This window comes from Salvia miltiorrhiza, chromosome 8, assembly GCF_028751815.1.
Source record: "Salvia miltiorrhiza cultivar Shanhuang (shh) chromosome 8, IMPLAD_Smil_shh, whole genome shotgun sequence".
Classification (NCBI taxonomy): Eukaryota; Viridiplantae; Streptophyta; class Magnoliopsida; order Lamiales; family Lamiaceae; genus Salvia; species Salvia miltiorrhiza.
Window position 1 is genome coordinate 10452318 of NC_080394.1, and position 23100 is coordinate 10475417.

General features: G+C 34.4%; 3 protein-coding genes across 3 annotated transcripts; 1 reads left to right on the forward strand and 2 right to left on the reverse strand.

Annotated features, from left to right (window-relative positions):
- Positions 1-3072: 3072 nt before the first annotated feature.
- On the reverse strand, positions 3073-6573 carry LOC131000845 (wax ester synthase/diacylglycerol acyltransferase 11-like). The gene is made up of 7 exons (XM_057926964.1): positions 5983-6573; positions 5109-5906; positions 4161-4236; positions 3975-4042; positions 3686-3898; positions 3469-3606; positions 3073-3365 (listed from the first exon to the last, which is right to left on the reverse strand). The coding sequence occupies exons 2-7, from the start codon at positions 5829-5831 to the stop codon at positions 3195-3197; spliced, it is 1389 nt and encodes a 462-aa protein (XP_057782947.1). The 5' UTR covers positions 5832-5906; positions 5983-6573; the 3' UTR covers positions 3073-3194.
- A 5228-nt stretch (positions 6574-11801) lies between these two features.
- LOC131000925 (40S ribosomal protein S16) lies at positions 11802-12587 on the forward strand. Its single transcript, XM_057927075.1, has one exon. The coding sequence runs from the start codon at positions 12003-12005 to the stop codon at positions 12447-12449; it is 447 nt and encodes a 148-aa protein (XP_057783058.1). The 5' UTR covers positions 11802-12002; the 3' UTR covers positions 12450-12587.
- A 3156-nt stretch (positions 12588-15743) lies between these two features.
- Positions 15744-22635, reverse strand: LOC131000893 (caffeoyl-CoA O-methyltransferase 5-like). Its single transcript, XM_057927033.1, has 5 exons — positions 22323-22635; positions 22168-22247; positions 21945-22089; positions 16275-16406; positions 15744-16204 (listed from the first exon to the last, which is right to left on the reverse strand). The coding sequence occupies exons 1-5, from the start codon at positions 22416-22418 to the stop codon at positions 15911-15913; spliced, it is 747 nt and encodes a 248-aa protein (XP_057783016.1). The 5' UTR covers positions 22419-22635; the 3' UTR covers positions 15744-15910.
- Positions 22636-23100: the final 465 nt, after the last annotated feature.

Sequence of the window (23100 nt, forward strand, 5' to 3'; positions counted from 1 at the left end):
TATGAAGTCCGACGTACAGCTTCTCCGTAGGCAGACAGTTGGTTGTACACCTGTAATGGGACCTTGACCTAGACCATATTGAGGAAGACTGACAGAACAATTATTGACTCTATCTTCTTGACGACTCGCTGAAAATTTGAGAAAGATGGAAAAACAGTGTGGCTGTTTGGCTTACGTCCTGAGGAGGAAGAAGAGAAGAATATGGGACGGCGAAAATCTCAATGGATTTCAAGAACAACAACAATAAATTGAATAATATGAAGATAAAATATATTTATGTATTTGGGTCCATAGGTTGGATTTAGGTATTAAATCTATTACTCCAAATCTGGATCCAAACATTTAAAGAGTAATCCAGATGTTTACCTCATTTTTGGTTGATATTTGCGGGTCTTGGGATGCACGTTTAAGCATGTTCTGCGCATATTTGTATTACTCCCTCCGTCCCCAAAATAAGTTCCTCTTTGGGGACGGCACGGGTTTTAAGAAAAAATGGTAAAGTGTATTAATAGTGGAGAAAAATATATTATAATTAGTATTGAGAGTGGTGAAAAGGTGAAAAAGTGTTATAATTAGTATTGGGAGTGGTGAAATAGTGAAAAGTAAGAATAAATAAAGTATTATTAGTGGTGAGGTAGTTGCCAAAAATGGAAAGAAAGAAAGAGGAACTTATTTGGGGGACGTCCCAAAAAGGAAAAAGAGGAACTTATTTCAGGGACGGAGGGAGTATTATATATTTGCTCAATGGAGTTGTGCTCGTTCTGGTCGGTTTTCAGGGTGTCGAGGTATTTTTGGCGTTTCGTGAAGTTTTGACCGCATTTTGAAAAAAAATCGCGGCTGCCGCCCACTCACGGCCACCGCCGCCCGGGCGGCCACCGGCGCCTCGCGCCGCTCGCCCGCTTGCAATTGGTGAAGAGTTGCGAAGGGGGTAGGCGGTGGAGCCCACTCATGGCCACTCCTCCCGGGCAGCCACTGCAGCCTTCGAGATCAGGCAGTTACATTTTTTAGGGTTTAAAATCCATTTTCTAGGGTTTCAGCCCCTATTCTCGACCCAGCCAGCTCCCAGTTGCGAATTTACTGTATTTTCTTAAAGTTTTGGTAGATCGTCATTTTCTTTAATTAATTGTAAGTTCTATCTATTGATTTACCGAATTCTACAAGCTTTCTTGGTTGTTCTTTTCCTAGATAATTGAACACGTTTTGATAATGATATTTAGTATTGATTTATGCTTTGTTAATCTTATCGCCTAGTTAGTATAGTTAGATCGTTGGTTGATTTGTTAGTGTAATTCTTCGTTGAATTTGTGTTGCTTTTCGTTTACATGTTCTTTAGGATTAATGATGGCTAAAGCTTTACACAGGTTTGAATTTGTTTATTTCCCTTGCCTAGATAATTGTTGCTTTATGATTTTGGATATAATTATTGCTTTCTAGATTGTTAGATTGGAACTCTAGTTCTTTATGTTGTCTTATTGTTTCCTTTGCCTGCTTCATATCTTTTGCCTAGATAAATTTATATGCTTTATTTTAGTTACGCATCAGTTTCTAGCCCATCGTTTGGGTGTTTATCAAAAGTATCCCACCCTAAGCATAATTACAAAACAATACCCATCGTTTCACTTTTTTTTCTTATTTATGGCCCATAAAAATAATTCGGCAACCGGTATATGGTGTGTTCTGGCCAAGAGCCAACATGGCAGATACGCGGAATTAAAAAAGAAAAGAAAAAAACTAACAAAAATCCACGTAGTTAAAAATAACACAGCTCTTCTTCTTCCTATCATTCAACCCTAGCTAAATTATTCAACCCACCGCCATGGCTGCTGCTCATCACCTCTACCTTTTCCTCGCTGCTGCGGCACTGCTATCATGTGCCGTCGTGTCCTTACCCCCTGCCCCTGCCCCCTGCTCGCCTGCGACTCCACTCTCGTCCCCTACCCCTATTGGCTTGTGAAACATATAAAGTACAACACAAATTGCTCCTAAACATCCATTAGTAACAACTCATAATATACATCTGCCAAAGAAGTAAAGAATTCATCCCCCTCCCACCCCCAAACACAAAAAGGCAAAAGATTCCCAGCCCACCACAACAAGGTTTGGCAAGGATCAGATGAGTATTAAGATCACAAATTGTTCGTCTTTGTATTTGGCATGCTATGAAGCCACAACTACACCCCCAATCAAATTGTTCTTCTTTATCTTTGTATTTTACTCCACGCAGCGCCTCATGATCGCTCCACCCTTGCACCTACCTCACCGTGGATCTCTCTTCCAACGACCTCCAGCTCAGTCCCTCCGCCCCCTTCAACATCACGAGCAATAACTGCATCTTCTACCTCAATTGCTCCGATTCAATCCTTAATTCGCCTGCACCTCCACCAGCCTCTGCCACGTCTACAACGCCACGGCCAGCCTGCTGCGGCATCCAGTGTTGCGCCTACCAGGCCGGCGGGTCAACCACGGCGTACCAGATCCGGGTCAGGGAGGAGGGTTGCCGGGCCTATCGGAGCTTCGTGAACCTCGATCCTGTGCTGCCCGTCGATAGGTGACCGCAGCCCACGGTGGAGCTACTGCCGTCGGAGCCCACTTGCGCCGTGCAGGCGATGAGAAAGTGGAGATGATGATTGGCGGATTGTATAAGTTTTTTTTAGAGATAAGATGAGCTAGAATATTTTAAACAACGTGGATTGTAAGAGTTTTATCTTTATTTTTTTAATTCCGCGTGTATTATCCACATGGCATTTGATCGGAACACGTCATATACTGGTTGGCAGATTATTTTTGCGGGTCATAAATAAGAAAAAAGTGAAACGATGAGTATTGTTTTGTAATTATACTTAGGGTGAGATATTTTTGAGAAAACGCCCAAACGATGGGCCAAAAAATAATTTTTACCCTATAATATGTGGGTGTCCACAATGTGACTGCATAGATTTATTGTTTTAAAAAAGTTAATTAATTAAATAAATGCAACAACGTACGTACATTCGCGGTGCCAACTTTCATGTAAAACGTGACGGCCAGAGATTGGTGGAAGAGATCAACGAATGTATAATTAACAAAAGTAACTAGTAATAAAAGCTCGTACAGATTTGCATTGCAAGTTCATAAATATATTGGTATACAGAGTCAATGCCAATTAATATATCGGTATAAAGTTAGTTGATGAAGTATATGAGTATTAATAGTAATTAAACAATTGGTTGGAGATGAGGTGCAGCCTGATCAACAGCTTCCTTCATTTGGAGTAATGCATCTTGGAAACACTTTGCTAGAACTTTAGGTTCTGGAATTATGTCTTTGGCAACCATAATTTGCAAGTCAGCAACTCCAGCATAACTCACCATGTGCATTGTGATCGCCTGCCCATCAATTAAACAACTCAATTAATTTTTGTTTTGGTAGTAGAATATACAAAACTAATTAAGGCACACATTATTAATTTTAATTAAGAATAAACGTTACATGTGGTAGGCTGCTGGAAGTGACCCTCATGTACTTGACGGGGTTGCCTGCAGCCATTATCTCCTCCTTAGGCCCAACCACGTTTGATATAGTGAAACTTGTATTGCAAAGGATCGGGTAATTGAGAAGGCAAGCAATCTACCATCCAACAAATTAAATAAAGAAACATGACATATTTATATGAGTTGGGGAATTGGGTGAATTAAGTGAGACTGACTCTTGGTCCGAAAAGAGACATGAGTAAGTAGGAAATGTTGTAGGAAAGGGGGGCTTCGAAGGACATCTTTTTCTTGTCAATCATAAGCTTGGCTCTCTTCAAGAACTGCATTGGATCCGAACTCTCTCTATGGTAATAAATAGGTAACATTAGCATCCCAAACTTGTTGCCCCAACGCGATCCAGATTCACTATCCATCAGCTTCGATAAATCCTGATCATTAACATTTAACAATCATTTCCATTCAACGCAATTTCTTCATTTCTGACAAAATTATATTATCAAGTACCTGCAATCCAGATTGGGATCTCAAATTCACCATGGCAACGCCTGTGATCTGTTGACCCTCACGCAAAGCTACGCATATAGACACAAAATATGGCATGATTTAATGGACCAGTCCATATATACTAGTCAGAGAAAATAAATAGTAAGTAAAATGTTTTTTTTAGAGGATAAAATGTCGTAGTTTTACCGTTAGGTGATTCGGTGATGTCCAAGTAACGTGACAGCCCACACGATATTAGCCCAAAGAGAACATCATTGATGGTCTGCACAAAATTTCCATGGACCCACATATGTGATATGTATATATATAGTATATATATGAAGTTCCAAAAAAAAGCACTGTCATTTATGGCTAATCAAAATGGCGTTTAATTTCGTTATACCTACACTCGGGGACAAATCAATATTTGGAAAAGTCAAAAATTCAGAACCACAAACGTAAGTTCACCACCATAATGTGAGAGACAATGAAAACCACGTGCACGACCATGAGGGAACATAATTAACCTATTATTAATATATATTTTTTGAAAAATATTATTAATTTGTTATAAGTTTATAATTTTTTTTTAAATTATGTACATTACTTTTTAAATTTATGATTAATTAACTATGCCCTCCTAAAAATATACTTCCTTCATCACTGAAATGGATACTCAGTTAAAAATAATACTATAAGCTTTAAAAAAATTAATTAAGTGTATGAGTGAAAAATAAGTTGTGTGGAGTATAATTATGAGAAAAAAAAATACTCATTTTAGAGATGTATCAAAAAAAATAAAAAATATGAATGCTCGTTTTAGAGATTAGAGATATGGAGGGAGTATATTTTGTGTACCAGAACCTAACCTTTTTGCTGAGGAAGAGAAAAGGAGATCGAGGCTCACTACTCACTAGCTAGCTAAGCAAACAAGTGCGAACAGAAAATTTTAGGAAAGCAAATTTTTTACCCCATATTTTACAAAAGTTAAAAGAATTTTTCTTCTCAAGGAAAAATTAAGGTATTAACGATTAATTCGATAACGATTCATTGCATCTAAAATGTATTGGTGTACAAAACTATCCTTGTTAGATGTTTTTCCTTCAACTAATAGATTAGGGGTTGGAATCACTAAAAAAAAAAAAAAAAACTAACCGCGTTAGCAACCGCTTGCTTGACTGTCTTCATGTCTTGGAGCCGGAACCTCGCAGTGGCAATCTTCCGCGGCCAGAGCTCCACCCCGGCGCCGCCGCTCACGGCGGTGGCCTTGTCCTTAAGCCACAGAAGTCTGAGCGTCAACTGGAAAACGGATACCAAAGTGTACCAAACAACCATGAGCAGCGTCCAGAGGCTCCAGCTTCTCCTGGTGGTGGCGGCGGCGCCGACGCCGGCGATAGTGGGCAGCTGCGTGGGGTCATCTGCCCTTCTGCAGCACGAGAGCGTCATCGACATCAAGGAGATGCCGTCGCCAAGCGCGTGGTGGAAACGAAACAGCATGGTTCTATGCGCCATGAGCAGGTGGACTTCCCACAGGGGTTTATCGGTGGGGAGGGGCGACGTAACCGACAGACCGGCGATGAAATCGTTCACCGAGTCTTCGTCGGAGAGGGAGGGGTCGTCGGAGAGCGGTTGGTGGTGGATAATTAGGTGGCGGTCGATGTCCACGGCGGTTCTCCGCCAGTGCTCGCGGCCGCGTGCGTCTCGCACGAGGAGGCTGCAAAACCTGGGGTGTTTGGGTATGACCGAGCTTTTGAGTTCGGCTCTGAAGGCATCGACATCGAGAGGGAGCTCGACGGCGATGGCGGCGTTGATGACTTGGTCCAGTTGCGGCTGCAGGAAGAGCCGCCCGCCGGGGGTTAGGGGTTGGTCTCTCTCCATGAGAAATAGATTAATACACAAATTAAGGTTTGAGACTAACAGGGTTTTAAAGCTGCTAAACTACATTAATTCACCCTCCATGATTACCAAATTACTCAATTACTGGTCGAAATGTATACGAAATGAACCCTACACCAATTTCACCCTACACCAATTTCATGAATAGATCGACGAGACGAGGTATATGCACTTGCACGATATAATACGAGATGTTTAAGTTATTAACCTAAGATGCTGGCAATGTGTTTTAGAATTCCTGTCATTTATAATTTCACAACAATTAGTCTCATATGAAGTGGGTTGGGTACCATATATATGAACAAATATATTAAACGACGTTGGAGCAGGGTCGTTCCTGACATTACGAGGGCATTAGGTGAAAAGTCACACAACTTTAATATTAACTATAAAACATAATAAAGTATCAAATAATACTCAAATAATTATTGAAATAATTTAGATTTTCTAACACTTTGAGAAACAAAATTATCAATAACATCTTCAAGATCAAGTATTTCAAATACCTTATTTTCAATACATAAAATTGTTAACCCATTTAACATATCTTGAGATATAGTACTTGAGCAGAACAATGAGAACAAATGCACGAGAGTGAGACAAACATGATTTTCGTACCTCAATTCCAAGCAAGGAGTAGAGCCGGCTGTCTTGGTAGCAGTCACGAGCCCGACCGCGGGCCAATGTGCCAATCCAGAGAGCACCCGCAGCTGTGGGCCCATCCTATAGCTCACCCACAGTCCTATACCGCGGTCACGACTGTGACCGTGGAAAAAAGGTGAAATTGGCAAGTTGTGGGCCCCAACCCATATGAGATTTTTCAGCCCAACACCATTTCAACCTTCAATTTGGGGGAATTCATGATCATTCATCACTTTTCACAACATCCACCACCTCTCCAAACCTCAACCTTCATTTTTTTTTTCCAACACATCATCTTCCTCTACCATTTTCTTTCTTTCATACACAAAAACAACACCACAACCAAGGGAAGAATGAGAAGAATTAGAAAGAAGCTTATCAAGACTACATGATTGAATATCTAGATTATAAGACTTGTCTATGAATCTCTATATTTTTATATCTTTGTTTATGTCTTCTTATGACTTGAGATATGTTTTGATTATGTCTTCTTATGTCTTCTTTGTTTATGTCTTCTTATGACTTGAGATATGTTTTGATTATGAACATGTTTGGTTAAAATTTCTTATCTTACGGATTAGATTAGATGAGTTTGTAATGGATTGATGTTTATTTCAATTCTTATTTGAATGTCTATAATTACTTGAGCCCTATGTTTGTTTTCTTGTTTGAATGATTAATCACCATTTGAGCATGTTTATTGTATTGATTTGAATTAGGAGAAAATCGATAATCGACATAGATTATGAGCTTAAGACACATCATCTCAATAAATTGGGAGGTTGAAAGTTTGAACGATGGCATTGTCGATCTTTGGTGCTTTTTGGAGTTATAGGTTGAAATTGATCGGGGACAACAATTATGACCTGTAATCTATCGTTTTAGTCGTCTAGGAGGCAGCTAAAGCTAGGTGTGAGTAGGGCTGTAAATGAACAGAGCTACTCGCAAGCTATTCGAGATTCGGCTCGAAAAAAGCTCGTTCGAAGCTCGATTCGATAATAAACGAGCCGAGCTCGAGCCTAATTTCGAGCTCAAAATTTTTATCGAGCCGAGCTCGAGCCTGACAGTGCTTGGCTCGTTGAGCTCGCGAACATGTTCGAATTCGATTGTTCGCGAACATGTTCGCGAGCTTGTTCACGAACCTTCAGTCGAGCCTTCAATCGAGCTAGTACACGAGCCTTAAACGAGTCGAACTCGAACTCGTGTAACATATTAATTAAGAAGATTTTCTTAAATTTATAACAAATTCGAGCTTGAACACCATATATACAAACATCTAACGAGCCGAGCTCGAGCTCAAGCTCGAATTCGATATTATCGAGCATCACCCGAGCCGAATTCGAACCGAGCCCGAGCTTAGTAAGTGGATGACGAGCCGAGCTCGATCATCAAGATAAAAGCTCGAATCGAGCTCGAGCCGAGCTCGAACACCCGAATATTTAAACGAGCCGAGCTCGAGCCTGCTAGTATTCAGCTCGGCTCGTTTACAGCCCTAGGTGTGAGATCACCCTAGATAATAAGGTTCATCCAAGAGTTAGTTAATGTAGATTGAAATTCATTACGATCCATCAAAATCTAGTACCCTAGGATATCATTTGAGTCATTCTCCAATTTATTAAATAAGTTTATTTCATTGTTATCTTATTTGTTTACTTAATTTCTACATTTTCAGTGTTTTTGACACTCTAATATTATTTGTTTTGGATTCAAATAATCTTCGAATTGAATCAACAATTTGTTGAGGTAAAAATGTTGTCAACAACTATGATTTTTCTAGTATATGATTCTCATGTATTCACAAAATTCATGGAAACCTTAGTGAAACTAGATCTTCATCATTTCTCAAAGTATTTGATATGGTTGATACGTAATCCCAATATTATGATAATTTAGTGCACATGCAAATATATTGAGATTATAGTCTCTAGGACGATTCTATTGAAGAGGTTTTTTTGGAGTGATTTGATTTCTTTATTTGATTTTGTAATCTGTGAAAATTTTATCTTGAACACAATAGGTCTTCTACGCTTCTGGGTCAATAAACATTAACTAAAGCATAAATCAATTTCGTCCATCAGGACTTTAATTCTTTTTGGTACAATATGACATGTATATGATATTTCACTCCTTTGGCAGTCAATAATAATCCGTTGAACTTCTAGTTCATAATGCGTGAATCTAACATAATTAATCCAACGAGAAATTTGCGGCATATTATACAATTCATCATTTATATCTTGCCCTAATGACGAAAAAAGTTTTGAAATGGATTATTGAATCAAAGTACCGATCTATGAATTGATCCACAATTATTGGCTCTAGATATGTCGACGAAGAATACGTATAGTTTTTATAGAGCCTATAGATACGTTTTTGGGTGGTGATAAAAATAAGATGAGAAATCCTCTTTCGAATGTATTTTAATCAGGGACTAATTTTAAATGGATAATCCAAATTCTCCTGCCTTAATTTTAGCATATTTGAAATTTACTACAATATAATTCTTATGGGAGGATTGATGAAGCTCTTCTGGGGCATACAGTAAATTTATTATCAATTGTATTAATATTCCTCATTTTCTTAATAATGAAGATCTTGATAAAACACGCGACGATATCAAATATAATGTGTTCCTCATGAACATGTGAGATAAATTTAATGTTCGGAAGAATATTAAACTATTGAGATTGCATATTTATTTTAAGCTTTATTTTAGTATTTTTCTTATATTTTTTATTCATATATTGTTGCTCCCAAAGTTGCACAATAATATTCATGATGCATATTACATGCTCTTGAAGAGCAATACATATGTTTATTCTCGAATATTACATGCTCTTGAAGAGCAATAGTTCTACACTTAGGGGCCGTTTGATTTGCAGTTTAGGATTGATTAGGATTAAAATTATCTTGAGAAATTAGTGTGGATTAGTGTGGATTTATATTATTTCATGGGTGTTTGATATCATGGCTACTTAATCCTATATTATGTTTGATATCCATAGGATTATGTTGGATTATATTATCTAATACCAAAACTATCCTCACATAATTTTAAAAATATCATGTGTGTCCATCATTACTTGGGCATTTGCATCGACATGCGTGAGGAAGGGTAGCAGAATTTTTATCCAACTTCTCAGTATTAAATTTATCCGAGAGGGGGTGGGCGGATTATTAGTATGGGTTAATCCCACAAAATAGCATGGAGAAGTAGGATTAAGTAGGAGTTGACCATATTAACTGCACATGATATCAAACATCACACTAATCTGTATTAATTTAATTTATCCTACCTATAAACCCATATCAAACAGGCCCTTAGAGAATCCGCAATGGGCTTACTTGATAGCCTACTTGATAGTGATTGTGTTATTGAGTAAATAGTGCTGCGGGTTACTTGATAGCCTACTTGATTTTTTTAGTTTTTAAAGAGGAGAGAGAAATTTTTAAAGAGGAAAAGAGAATTAAAAAAAAAAAGGAAATTACTCGTACATACTCGAAGACTCGAGTAGCACTCACCTGCAACGCCCTACTCGAGTGCAATACTCCTACTCAAGTAGGCACTCGAGTAATGCGTTACTCATGCTCTGTGTTTGAAAGCCTAGTTAAGGCCTTATTGCTTGCTTAGCTAGGCATTTTCCTGCGTTTGATAGGAAAGCAACAAAAGGTGAGCAGCCCGAGTTTGAGCACGGGCCCGAGCAAAAACCACTGTTTTCCAACAGAAACACAACCGAGGGTGACCCTCAGTTAGGGAAGCTGTGTGCTACAATATTCCTTGTTTAAATTTTCGTTGGCATAATTACCCCCAATTCACATCGAAAAATTCAGCTTTTGTTTCGCCGCTCAACAACAAATTGCTGCTAGATACACGATGGTTTGAGAGAGTTTCTTGGTTGAGAAATTGAGCGAGGCATCGAGAGGGGGAACAGACGAGAGGCGGCGCCCTCAGCCGGACACAGCCTCGCCGACCTCTCCATACCCGCCGACCCCTGCCCTCGGTTGAATTAGAAAAAAAAATCTCACCATGAATTTTGAAGAAGATGCCATGATTTTCTTTGGAAAAAAGGTCTAATTTCTCACCTCAAAGTTGTCGCTGCTGCTACTCTTATTCAAACCAGCAAAGCCGCTAAATCTGCTATTACTAATGTTCTTGCCAATCAATTCGAGCTCCCAAGTCACAACTTCCGGCCGAGGTCGAAGGCATCGTTTGTGGACTTCAAAATCGAGCCTTTGGAGCTCAAATTCGCAATGTCGGCGGTGAAATTCAGGCAGGAAAGGCTTGATATTGTTGGGGATTCTCTTTCTCCTCCAAATACAAGCAGGAAAGACTTGAAATCTGATTTCGAAGCTTATGAATCTGATTTTTAGGGTAGTACCCAATTTCGCTCTGAATCTGATTTCGAAGCTTATGTTGCACTTGTTGTGGTTGGTATATTTTCCCCGATGCGTAATTTGTGAATGCAAAATTGCGCTGATTTTTTTGTTTAATTTTGTTGGGTCTGGTCGTGTTTTCTGAATTTTGATTATTTTTGTTCTTCAAATTTGAGATATGTTACAGTGGTTGATGACATTGGGCGAGGGCATTTCGGCCACTTCACTCACCTGACCTGATATTATGCGTGGCCACCTAACACTTAACACCCTTTTACACGGCTCTATAGATGGACTATCAAATACACAACCCATATAAGCTTAGAGACCCCAATACAGGTTACATTTTCTTGGGTTTATTTAAATAGGCTTATCCCAACTATGTAATCAAACATAATGTTCAGGCTGCAGGTTAATAGTCCGAGAACATCAAAATTAAGCTAGCCCATCTGCTATTTGAACTTTAATTCAATAGGCCCGACACACAATATTAAATTGTTTAAAAATTGCACATTCTAAAATAATTATATATACTTCCAATGGTGTGTTTACTTTGATGGATAAATTTATCATTAAAAAATGACGGATAACAAAAATTTATGCCTTTAAATATCTCTTTTCTTTTTCCACATCTTATGAAATCTTTTTTCATATGAAAATAGATTTATGATAAATTGTAAAATTTTTGTTTAGTTTTTTTTTTTTTTGGTTGAAGATGGTGTTTGATATAACAATTAAAATATTTTAGTGATTAACTTCATAATAATGTGTAATTTCAGTTAAATAAATTATGTTTTTATTTCCCTCATAAAACATCGTAAAGTATATGGACGTGTATATACATTTGTTAGGAGTACATGCTAGATATCTATAAACAAAGGAGATACATTAAATTTTTTATATATAAAAATATGGCAACAGAGCATTTTCAGAGTCCAAAATGCTTAATAGTTGAAAGGGCCCAAGATTTTTGTTTACAACCCTAGATAGCCAAATTCATCAGGTGAAGCCTAACCCAGCCCAGCAAAAGGCAGGTAAGTAATTCCGCGAAGAGTATAGATTATTTAACCAAACGCAAAACCCTAATTCCCATTCCATCGTCTTGTAGCATCCCCTTCCCCCACTCTCCCCCCAACCATGGCGACCGCCGCGACCCCGACCACCGAATCTGTCCAATGCTTCGGCCGAAAGAAGACGGCGGTTGCCGTCACTCACTGCAAGCGCGGACGCGGGCTGATCAAAATCAACGGAGTTCCGATTGAGCTCATCCAGCCAGAAATCCTCCGCTACAAGGCGTTCGAGCCCATCCTCCTCCTCGGTCGCCACCGCTTCGCTGGCGTCGATATGCGTATCCGCGTGAAAGGAGGCGGTCACACCTCCCAGATCTACGCCATCCGCCAGTCCATTGCGAAGGCGCTGGTTGCCTTCTACCAGAAGTACGTCGATGAGCAGTCTAAGAAGGAGATCAAGGACATTCTCGTCAGGTACGACCGCACTTTGCTAGTGGCTGATCCCCGTCGCTGCGAGCCGAAGAAGTTTGGAGGTCGCGGTGCACGTGCGAGGTTCCAGAAATCTTACCGTTAAAATATTGGCAGTTTTGTGCGTTTTCTATTGTTATAATCGAATTTTGGCTGTGATGAATTCAGATACCTTTTTGTTTATGTTTTGGAATTTTGTTCCTTCTTACTCTTGAAGTTATTTGTGAGAATCGCTTTTAATTAATTGCTTTTGTGTTGGAATATCTAGTTATATTTTCTTTATATTCTGTTCTTATGCTTTGTCTTCTCTATATTTGTGTTTGTTTAGTTTGTTTGTCACTTAGGACTCCAGTTTTTAGCCTTCAAGCTTGACTGTGCTTTTGCTCTTCTATCTTACTGTTTTTCCTACAAATGTACACCTTTAGCCTGTCACTATTATAATGTGTCTTGAAACTGCTTCTTAATAATGTTGAAATTGCTGGTATTCTGTTTGAATGTTGCAATGCCAATTTCTTTGGGTTTTCTTCACCATTTTGGACTTATCTTTGTAATTTTTGCATTTGAGCTGTTAGGAAATCTTCAATAGTGTTTATTGACCTGAAAGCAGCTCTATATTGCACCTTTTTCTACATCAGCAGCTTTACATTGCTGTAGTAGCTTTTCTGGTTTGAGCCTTCTATGGGTTCTGGTCATTTTTCCCCCTTCTGGTATATTAGACCTTTTATATTCTCAAAGTTCACTTATTATTTAAACAGGAAACTTGAGTTTTAAGGTGAATACTTGCATATGTCTTCAAATTTTTCTTTAAACTAGATTTTACTTTCCAGTCTTTCACCTCGCCCTATTCTGTTTATTGCTTCGCCCAGGGGAATCGAGTTTTGTTCATCTGTTAAACAATGTCGTATGTAAACAAATTAGTCCGCAATGATCATAAATGGTACTGTTGCTTTGACATTTGTATTCCTCGAAAACTGATTTGTTTGTGGGACTTGCATTCTTACATTATAAGAAATTTGCTGTATTATTTCATTTGTGAATCTAAGAAACTAAATTCTGTGGTAATATGTTTTGGGCTGAGTGAAAATTTTCATGATTGTTGTCTGTCTTGTTCATGTATTGACTTTTGCACAAATATATTAGAGACATTAATCTAGTTTGCTTCAAACATTAATTGTATAAAATTAAGCATTATATTTGTCTGATAGTATATTTTATGTAGACTTCTACCACATTTTAGGTTTTTTTTTTTGTGTGTGTGTGGAGAAATATCAGGCTGCTGGTTCTCATAATTTTTAAAGCCGTTTACGTTTAGTGTGCTGAGAATTGTATGATTCTCGATTTTCTAGTACTGTTTTGTGCTGAGTAATGTTTGTGTGCTGAGAATTGTGTATGATTTTTGAATTTCCAATAGTTTATGTGTCTTCGAGTTGAGTTGTGCCTTTAATTTTATAACCACCCCCGGAGGATTATGGGGTAAATTGACTGTAAATTCAAATAGTTTCACAAATTTTGAAATTTCACGTTGGTTTTTGCCGGGGTGATTCTCGGAAATGACATTGTAACTCGAAAATGATACTTTGATAAAAAAAAAAATGACATTTGAAAAAAAAAAATCCATTCTAAATTATTGGACATAATTTAGAAGAAAACAACAAATTTTTAAAGAATAAGTATAATTTTAAAATTTGTGATTTTTTTGGGTTCAATTCCTCCTGAATGTGGGTAATTTTCTCACTTTTGTGTGAGTAGTGGTTCCGCCTGCATACGGGGAGTTTTTTCATATTTGTGTGGTGTAGAGGTCCCAGTTATATATGAGTTGTGTGGTGTAGAGGTCCCAGTTATATATGAGTTGCTTTTTTGATTATATAGTGTATTATCATTCGTGCGATGCACGACGAACATTGAAACTAAACATCATATTTAAATAAATAAATATAAATATTAAATAAAATTAAAATATATAAAGATAAAATATATTTTAATATAAATAAACTAAAACAATCCACGCCCGTCAATTATTTAATAAAATCCTAAATTTAAAAATATAAATTTTCAACTTTGTATAAAGCGTAATGATAATTAAAGTTATTAAATAAAAAAATTAATAATAAAAATTAGCATTAGGCATTATTATCATCGAGTAGTATATGCGTCATAATAAATAAATAAGTATTTTCATACACAAACATATATATAAAATTGTAAAATTTTAACAAAGAGATAAAATAAAATATTTTAACTTTTAATTTATTTCATAACTTAATCGTTTTAACTTCATTTTTCATGATTTTTATACTATATTAAACTTAAAATGTGCATATTTTTTAAAAAATAAAATAATGTGATAATGTTTAGAAAAGGATTTTAAAAAAAAGTGAAAAAATGGTGGGAGAAGAGAGAGAGAGAAAAAAAAGGGAATAAATGGAGGGAAAAAGCCATTTTTTTTATATCAAATTAAAGCTATTTTCATAATCTTTAATTTGATGTGTATATTAAATATTTAACATTAATCAAATTATATTACAATTGAAACGAAAAAAGAGAAAAGGAAAAAAACATGCAGGATTGAGTGTGAATTGTGAAAAAAATAGGTACTATTATGGAATATAAAAAAATTATTTTAAAAAAATTACACTAAAAAGTATCCATTAAAAGTATCCATTTGTATATTATATAAATATAGATATGAATTGATGTCATATATTTGCTATGAACAAAAGAAATTAAAATTGAAAATAAAATTAAAATAAAGCGAATTAAATAAAATCAAAATATTAGAAAGATGTAGAAAATAAAATAAATCAAAACATAAAAGAAAAAGGTGGAGTATAAAGAAAAATGAGTGGAACGCAATTTTTGCATACTTGCTGAAAAATAGGAAGCCGTTAAAAAAAATTGATTTTTAAAATTTGGTGGGAAAAAATAGCCGTTAAACTGTCTTTTTATATATTATATAGATTATATAGATTAGATACTTCTTGTAATTTTTTCAACAAAATTGATTATATATTTTGTGACTTTTTAAAAAAAAATGACAGATAATTACCCCTAAAATTTACTATAGTTTCCCATCGATGGAACTTAGTCAAAAGATTTTCCACCAGTTCTTATAAGTGTGGTAGTGGCAGAGGACTATAGTTGGCAAAGTTAAGGCTGTAACTATAATTGAATATGTTGCATTTGGGATACATAGGTAATAATTGTGAATTCGTAAGGAACGAGTAAAATCGATCTATTTGAAGAGTGAGGGAAAAATAACAACACATTGAAAAAAGAGAACAAAATTTGAAGTATAGCTATAACTAAGTACTCCATCCGTCCCATGAAGCATGACACAGTTTTTTTAGAAACGTGTCATGCTTCGTGAGACAGATCAAAAAGAAAATTGTGTCATGCTTCATGGAACGGAGAGAATATTTCATATTGAATATGGGGAAAGTAACAGTAGTAATATTTGAGCATGAATCATATGATGCACTAAATCGAATATAGTAGTTCTAATTTTTATTTAAATTTAAGACAACAATAGATGATAGATGATTGAGTTTGAAATTGAAGGAGGCGGCATCAGGTGATACGGCGGCAGAGGGTAACCCCATCGCCCACAGGCAGCTGGCAAATCTCGATCCTGTGATCAGCAGCGAGAACCTTGTTGAGCTCCAGCACGAAATCCCTGTAGTACCTAATGTAGTTCTTCAGCGGAGCGTCTGGTGGGGCCACCACGGCGCCGTTCCATAGGGTGTTGTCGTATCCGATCACACCCCCAACCTTAACCAGTTCTATCAGCCTCTTGTGGTAGTTCAGGTAATTGTCCTTGTCAGCATCCACAAATATGAAATCAAACGTGCCATGCTTCGTGCTCTGCAAAACCACTTCCCCAATTAATATACCAAATCACCATCCTGCTTATTTTCTGAATTTCTAGACTTACGTCTTTAACCATTTCATCAAGAATAGGCAAAGCAGGGCCTTCTCTGAAATCAATTTTGTGTGCCACGCCAGCTTTCTCAATTACCGGCAAACCCAACTCGTAGTTCTCTCTGTTAATGTCCATAGCCAATATCTGCAAATTATGAATTTATTAACAAGACAAAATGCTTTTTTTTTTCCATGAATATTAATCAGCGAATGATGCAAAACCTTTCTCCTCAAATATTTTAGTGACTGCCTGCCTTTGTTTCAATATTAACGAAAGGTCCAGTCAAAATACACATTTTTACTTCATCACAATATGATTATCCAAGCTACTTTTTTGCCTTAAAAATCTACAAACAAAATAATGTAACGAACAAATCAATATATATATATATATATATATATATAATGCACAAACAGTCTTTTTTTTAGCACCATGCACAAACAGTCATATTCAATTAATGTGGTGAAATTTTCGACTCCTCCAAAATTCGAATCTAAGTGAGAATGTTATTTGTGTGTTATATAGATTTGTTCGTAGGTTTTATTGATTTGTTTGTTTTAGCAAGATTATGTATTTACAATAGATTTTTTTTGGGGTGGGGGGACCATAATTCTTGATGATCAAAGGGTTTCAAATGATTCCCTATTCTCAATATATATTTTATATAATTTTCATCCATAATAAATGTGGTGTTCATCTTAGTACACATACTTTTACTTATATTTTAACATCATCCACAAATAATATTTACAAAAAATTCATCTAACAAACCATTTAAAAATTTCCTAACAAATTAATTTTGATGGGCCATTTCTCTATTTTATACCATTTTTCCGTCACACTATACCACACTTTTTATGAACGAAAGAAGTATTAATTAAATATAATTAACTCAAGATACGACGTAATAAATACTCCTCCTATTTTCATTATAGGTCGTTCTAGTGTTTTGGATTAACTTTATATTATAAGTCTTTTTGATTTTATATATCATAATTAACCTCATTTATTAAGGAGGTATTAATTGAATATAATTCATTTTCAAATTCACCTTTCTTTTTTCTCACAAGACTGGAAACTTGCATTTAAACTTAATTAATTTTCATTTACTTAAGGTTAAATTGGGTAACTTTTATATTTATTAATATGTATGGCAAAGCTTATGAAGACTTATAATTTGAATGGGAGAGTGACGGAGTATTAGTTAATTTTTTAGATACTCACTTGACTATTGACTATCTTTGTGATGCACCACACAATATGATTATTAAGCTATTTGCTTATATACTCAACTTAGTAAAATAATGTTAAGAAGGCCTAGTTAAATTGGCAAAGTCGAGACATCAAAGTCTCTCTTGTAACAAGTGATTAATTCAAATATCGGCATTACGTGGTTTGTGTTTTCATTTATAGTACTAGTTTAGTTGTTGTTTAATTAATTCATTGTAGTGTACTTATAATTTTATGATATGAATTGTAGTATCTAAAAAAAGATAAATAATAAACTAAATCTTCATAATAAACTTCTATTTAAGGCGTCCCATTGTAAGTGAGACTCTTTCCTTTTTTGGTAAAGATTTTACCCTTTAAACACATTTTCACTTTTTCATCTACAAATAAAATAAATTTTTCTTAATTTCCATGTCCAAAAAAAGGTCTCACATACAGTGGGGCTGAGGGAGTAGACTAAATCTTCATAATAATAGCTAGGTTACCCATATACTCAATTTTCCAACCCATAATTTCCCATTTTTATATACTAATTCAATGAAGATTTATTTAATAACATCTGATATTTTTTCTTTGATAAATTATCCTCTCTAACTAACTTTATATAGCAACTAGCATTTGCACCCCGTGCAATACACCAAAAATATGTTTATATTTTTTTTATTTATATAAAATTGATACCAATTCAATTATCATATTTATAAATATAATAAAAAATAAATTTCAACTGAATATTAAAAAAACTAAAGAAGAATTCACAATAATAAAAATTGATATTATGAAAAGGTTAAAAAATAAAAATAAAAAAGAATAAAAAAAATAGATTTATTCAGAAAGGTGAGAGAGGAGAGAGATTAATAGTATAATTTTTACACTGTAAATCAAATATTCCTTCCGTCCCAGCTAAGTTGATCAATTTCTTTTGGGTACGAGATTTAAAAAATCAGTGTTTTAAGTGTACTGGCATTTGCATCCCGTCCAATGCACGGGAAAATATTTTTTATTTTTATATTTATATAAAATTAATACTAATTCAATTATTATACTTATAAATATAACAAAAAAAATAATTTTAATTGAATATATTTGAATTGAATATTGAAAAAAAATTCACAATTATAAAATTTGATATTATGAAAACAAAAATAAAAAATAAGTTAAAAAAATTTAAAATAAAATACTAATTAAAAATAATTAAAAATATATTTATTCAAAATAGATGAGAGAGGAGAGAGAAATTTATAAAACTTGAATATTTAAATAAATTTAAGTTTTACATTTTAAATCAAATATTTTCATAAAATATATTATATTAAGAAACAATGTAGTCAAATGACCATAATGAAGATTGAAAATCAATTTTTGGCCTCTAATCTTAAAACATCAAAATATGGCCATTAATTAGGTGGTATGCCTAATTTGCCCTTTTTACTCGGTCTCTGGGGTGATTGTGCAGTCGCTGGAAGCTTATGGGTGAGTTGCGCGCTCGAGGGAAAAAGCCATCGCTCGCTGCGCGTATGACACTTATGTCACTATTAATGTCATAAGTGCCATACACATCATTTATTACTTGATTTTATTTTAGATTTTCGTTGGCACTTATGGGACTAATAGTGCCATAAGTAATGCCATAAGTGCCAAAAGAACCATTTTAAACATGTCCCCGTAGGGTTTAGATGTTCCATTTAGGGTTTAGATGTTCGATTTAGGGTTTAGATTATCCATTTAGGGTTTAGATGATCCATTTATGATTTCTTGATTCTATTACTGTTGTTTCTGTTGCACATATGCCGGGTATAAATGCTGAAATGACCATTTTACTTTATTTTATTTTGGATTTCCGTTGGCACTTATGGCAAGTGCCAACGGAAATCCAAAATAAAACCAAAGTAAAATCTTGGCACTTATGCTCGGCATGCCAGACCCGCGTGCCTGATCCTACCCGGTCCGCCTCATTAATGGTAAAAACGTCCAAATCAATAAAAATGGTCAAACTTTATGTTTTTTCAATGTGTGGCCATAAAATGTGTTTTATGCTTCATTTTGGCTACTTCAAAATTTTACTCTTATATTAAAGCTCTTATCGTGATCTTTAATTTGATATGCATATATAATATTTTATAATTAATCGAATTTCACAATTTTGGAAAGAAATGTAACAACAAATAAGAAGTTAAAGAAAATAAAAAGAAAAAGAAAAATATATAGTTTAAATATTATCCTTCAATTTTATTATAACTACAAAATTACCACTCAATTGTGAAATTAGTTTGAAAGTAATTTTAAATTGGAAACTCCCTTTTTAATATAGTATACATTTGGTAATAACGTGAATAAGTTATTAGATGTTTCGTTTCCATATAAAATATGTCAAATTAAAGCTCTTATTGTGATCTTTAATTTGATATGCATATTAAATATTTTATAATTAACCGAATTCATAATTTCATAAAAAAAACAAAAAAAAAATAAAAGGAACAAATTATAAGTTTACAAATAAACCTTCAGTTTTATTACAACTACAAAATTGTCATTCAATTTTAAAATCAATTTGAAATTGATTTGAACTTGATTTTAAATTGAAATTTTGACTTTTATTAAATTAATTTTAAAATTGAAATCTTCACTTTTTAATATAGTATAAATTGTCTAAAAAGTAAAAATAGTGTAACTGTATGATGAATCTCATTTTAATTAAGATATCATTTTCGTGGCATATTCATATATACTAGCATTTGATTCTCGTGCAATCGATGGAAAATATTTTTATATTTATACAAAATTGATATAAACTCAATTAATATAATAAAAAATATTAATTTTAACTCAATATATTTGAGCTGAATATTGAAAAATAAAAGTAGAATTCACAATAATAAAAATTGATATTATTATTAGCAAAAATGATAATTTAAAAAATAAAAACAAAAAAAATAAAAATATTAAAAAATATATTTATTCAAAAAAATATTAGAGAGAGAGAAGATTTTAAAATGTTAATCTTTAAATAAATATAATATTTATATTTTAAATTAAATATTTACATAAAATATATCAAATTAAAGCTCTTATCGTGATCTTTAATTTAATATGCACATTAAATATTTTGTAATTAGTCGAATTTCATAGTTTTAGAAAGAAATAAATTAAAAAATAAGAAGATAAAAAAAAGGTAAAAAGAAAAAATATAATTCACAAATAAACCTTCAATTTTATTACTCCGTTTTGAAATTGATTTTAAATTAAAGTTATCTTTTCAATATATATATTATAGATTATAGAGTCATAGACGGTACATTTGTTCTAATTAAAACTAATAAATTCTAATTTAAAATTAACAGATCCCTTTTAATCCTATATTTATTAGGTGCGGCCGTCGCATATATTTTTGTCATCTCTTTAGTGTACCAACTGCCAGACCTATATCATGCCAAACATATTTTTTTTTACCGAAAATATCTGCCAAACATGACTACTTGACTAGTGCCTATGAGAATTAATTAATCGTACTATTATTAAATAAAGGGGTTATTATTAAATAAAGGGGTTATGGGAAAAAAATACATGAATTTTGGGAAAAAAATTGCAATTTTCAGGTGAATTTTTAATTAAGCCAAAAAAATACATGAATTTGTATTTCAATTACAATTTTTGAGTAAGTTTGACTTTCAACGAAATTTCAGCTTAGTTGACAATCGGAAATTTACCTGATGTTGGTCTAACTTATAATGATAAAGAGTATTTAGAAGCTCAAATGTCTAAAAATGCAAATATTAATATATTTGACTTAATTTTGACTGTCAATTAAGCTCTAATTTCATTGAAAGTCAAATTTAGGTGAAAATTGCAACAAAAATACAAATTTATGTATTTTTTGGCTTAATTGAAAGTTCAGGTGAAATTTGCAATTTTTTCTAAAGTTTATGTATTTTTTGGCCATAAACCGTTTAATAAAATATGTCCAAAAATAGAAGTAACATACTCACAACGTCACAATTCAATAGGCCACAAGAGTTGGGCACGAATGTTAAAAAACGAATAGTTTATAATAAAATAGGAGATAGAAAGTAGTAACTTTTTTTGAGGATATATTTATTAAAAAAGTATGAGAAAGAAATAAAGAAGAAATAATTATGTTTGAGGTACAATATCATTTGGTGTAAATAATGAGTTATGTGAAAATATTTGTTATGAGTTCAAATAAAGAAATATGGCATTGAATTGGGTCGAGAAAATATATAATAATCCCTTTGTCCTATTGTAATAGACTTGTTTTTTATTTTAAGTAAAAAAAATATATTTAATTAGTGTAAATCACAATACTTTTTTATTAAAAAATAAATTTTTTAATGTTGGTACACCAAAAAAGTGAGTGAGATTATTCTAAATTGAGAGGGGCCGGCCGGGATATATGAAATAGTAGAAGATTTGGTGATGAATACGAAGGAGCACCTTTCCATCTTCGGGAAGGGCGAGGGCAGTAGCCAAGAGAGAGTAGCCAGTGTAGACACCAATTTCCATTGTGTTTTTTGCATTAATAAGCTTCAACAACATGCTCAGAAACTGCCCTTCATCAGCAGATGTCGCCATGACATTCCTATTTCAACCGCAAATTCAAATCACACACACACACGCAAAAAAGGGAAAAAACGAGGAAGAATCAATCCAAACAAACCATGGGTGCTTTGCAGTTATTTCTCTGAGCTCTTTCATGGCCTCGTGTTCTCTCGGATACACGCTAGTCTCCAGAATATACTGTACATGTTTTCCGATCCATCAATAAATATATATAATTTAATTCACCTCGATCATTTTCTTTTTAATTTATACCTGGAAGAGAGCATCGCTTTGCAGAAGACTCTTATGCCCAATCTCCTGATGCCCGGATAGTTGCTTTGCGTTAGATTCATCAGTTTCCGTCATCATTTTCTCTTTCTGAATTCAAGTTTTTTTTTTTTTCTCACTCTCTCTAGAATTATGGGTTATTGGGTTTTCCCTAGTCCTGCAAAAGAAGGGGGAAGGTGATATATAGAAGGTCGAATTACGGTCGGACCGGCGTTGTGATTGGGAAATAGGACCGGGGTCTGACCCGGTCTGGGGTTGGTGGGGTGTGGGTCCCAGTGAAGCGGGTGAGTAGGATTCAACCACACTTACTCCTACCTGGAGTAGCTTGTTTATAAAGCGGGTCTTCTTCCCGCTGCGTGTATCAATGCCACGCGCGCCGAGTGGGGCTGCGCAGCCCCCGGCTCGTGCTTGGTGGTTTCCATGGTGCCGGGAATTTTGGCGAGAAAAGGCGGGCACATCTTATCACACACCATTAAAAAGAAAAGAATTCAAATTTAATTATGATCATTGATCAATCTCTTTTTTTTTTCTTTTTTTTTTTTAAATTTTGATAGTTGCGAACGACGCAGTTTTATTTTACTTTTATTCTCTATAAATACTACTTTCTCCACTCTATTTTTACATCCAATACAATTCTCTCTTCTTTCCTCAATTTACTATCCCATATTTAATTCAAAAAATAAATTGTCAATTCAACGAGTACATGAAGATTTATGCTTAATGTTTAGGTGTTCCTAATTCTTCTCCAACGATGGTGTTCGCG

Bases quoted from the DNA above. Each gene is read 5' to 3' on its own strand.
- LOC131000845 (XM_057926964.1), bottom strand. From the start codon at position 5,831: ATGGAGAGAGACCAACCCCTAACCCCCGGCGGGCGGCTCTTCCTGCAG. The intron at 4,237-5,108 runs GTTAGTTTTTTT...AATTTTGTGCAG, and splicing joins AGCAAGCGGTTGCTAACGCG to ACCATCAATGATGTTCTCTT. The intron at 3,607-3,685 runs GTCAGTCTCACT...GTTGGATGGTAG, and splicing joins TGTCTCTTTTCGGACCAAGA to ATTGCTTGCCTTCTCAATTA.
- LOC131000925 (XM_057927075.1), top strand. From the start codon at position 12,003: ATGGCGACCGCCGCGACCCCGACCACCGAATCTGTCCAATGCTTCGGC.
- LOC131000893 (XM_057927033.1), bottom strand. From the start codon at position 22,418: ATGATGACGGAAACTGATGAATCTAACGCAAAGCAACTATCCGGGCAT. The intron at 22,090-22,167 runs GTTTGTTTGGAT...CGGTTGAAATAG, and splicing joins ATAACTGCAAAGCACCCATG to GAATGTCATGGCGACATCTG. The intron at 16,407-21,944 runs GTGCTCCTTCGT...CATAATTTGCAG, and splicing joins CCCTTCCCGAAGATGGAAAG to ATATTGGCTATGGACATTAA.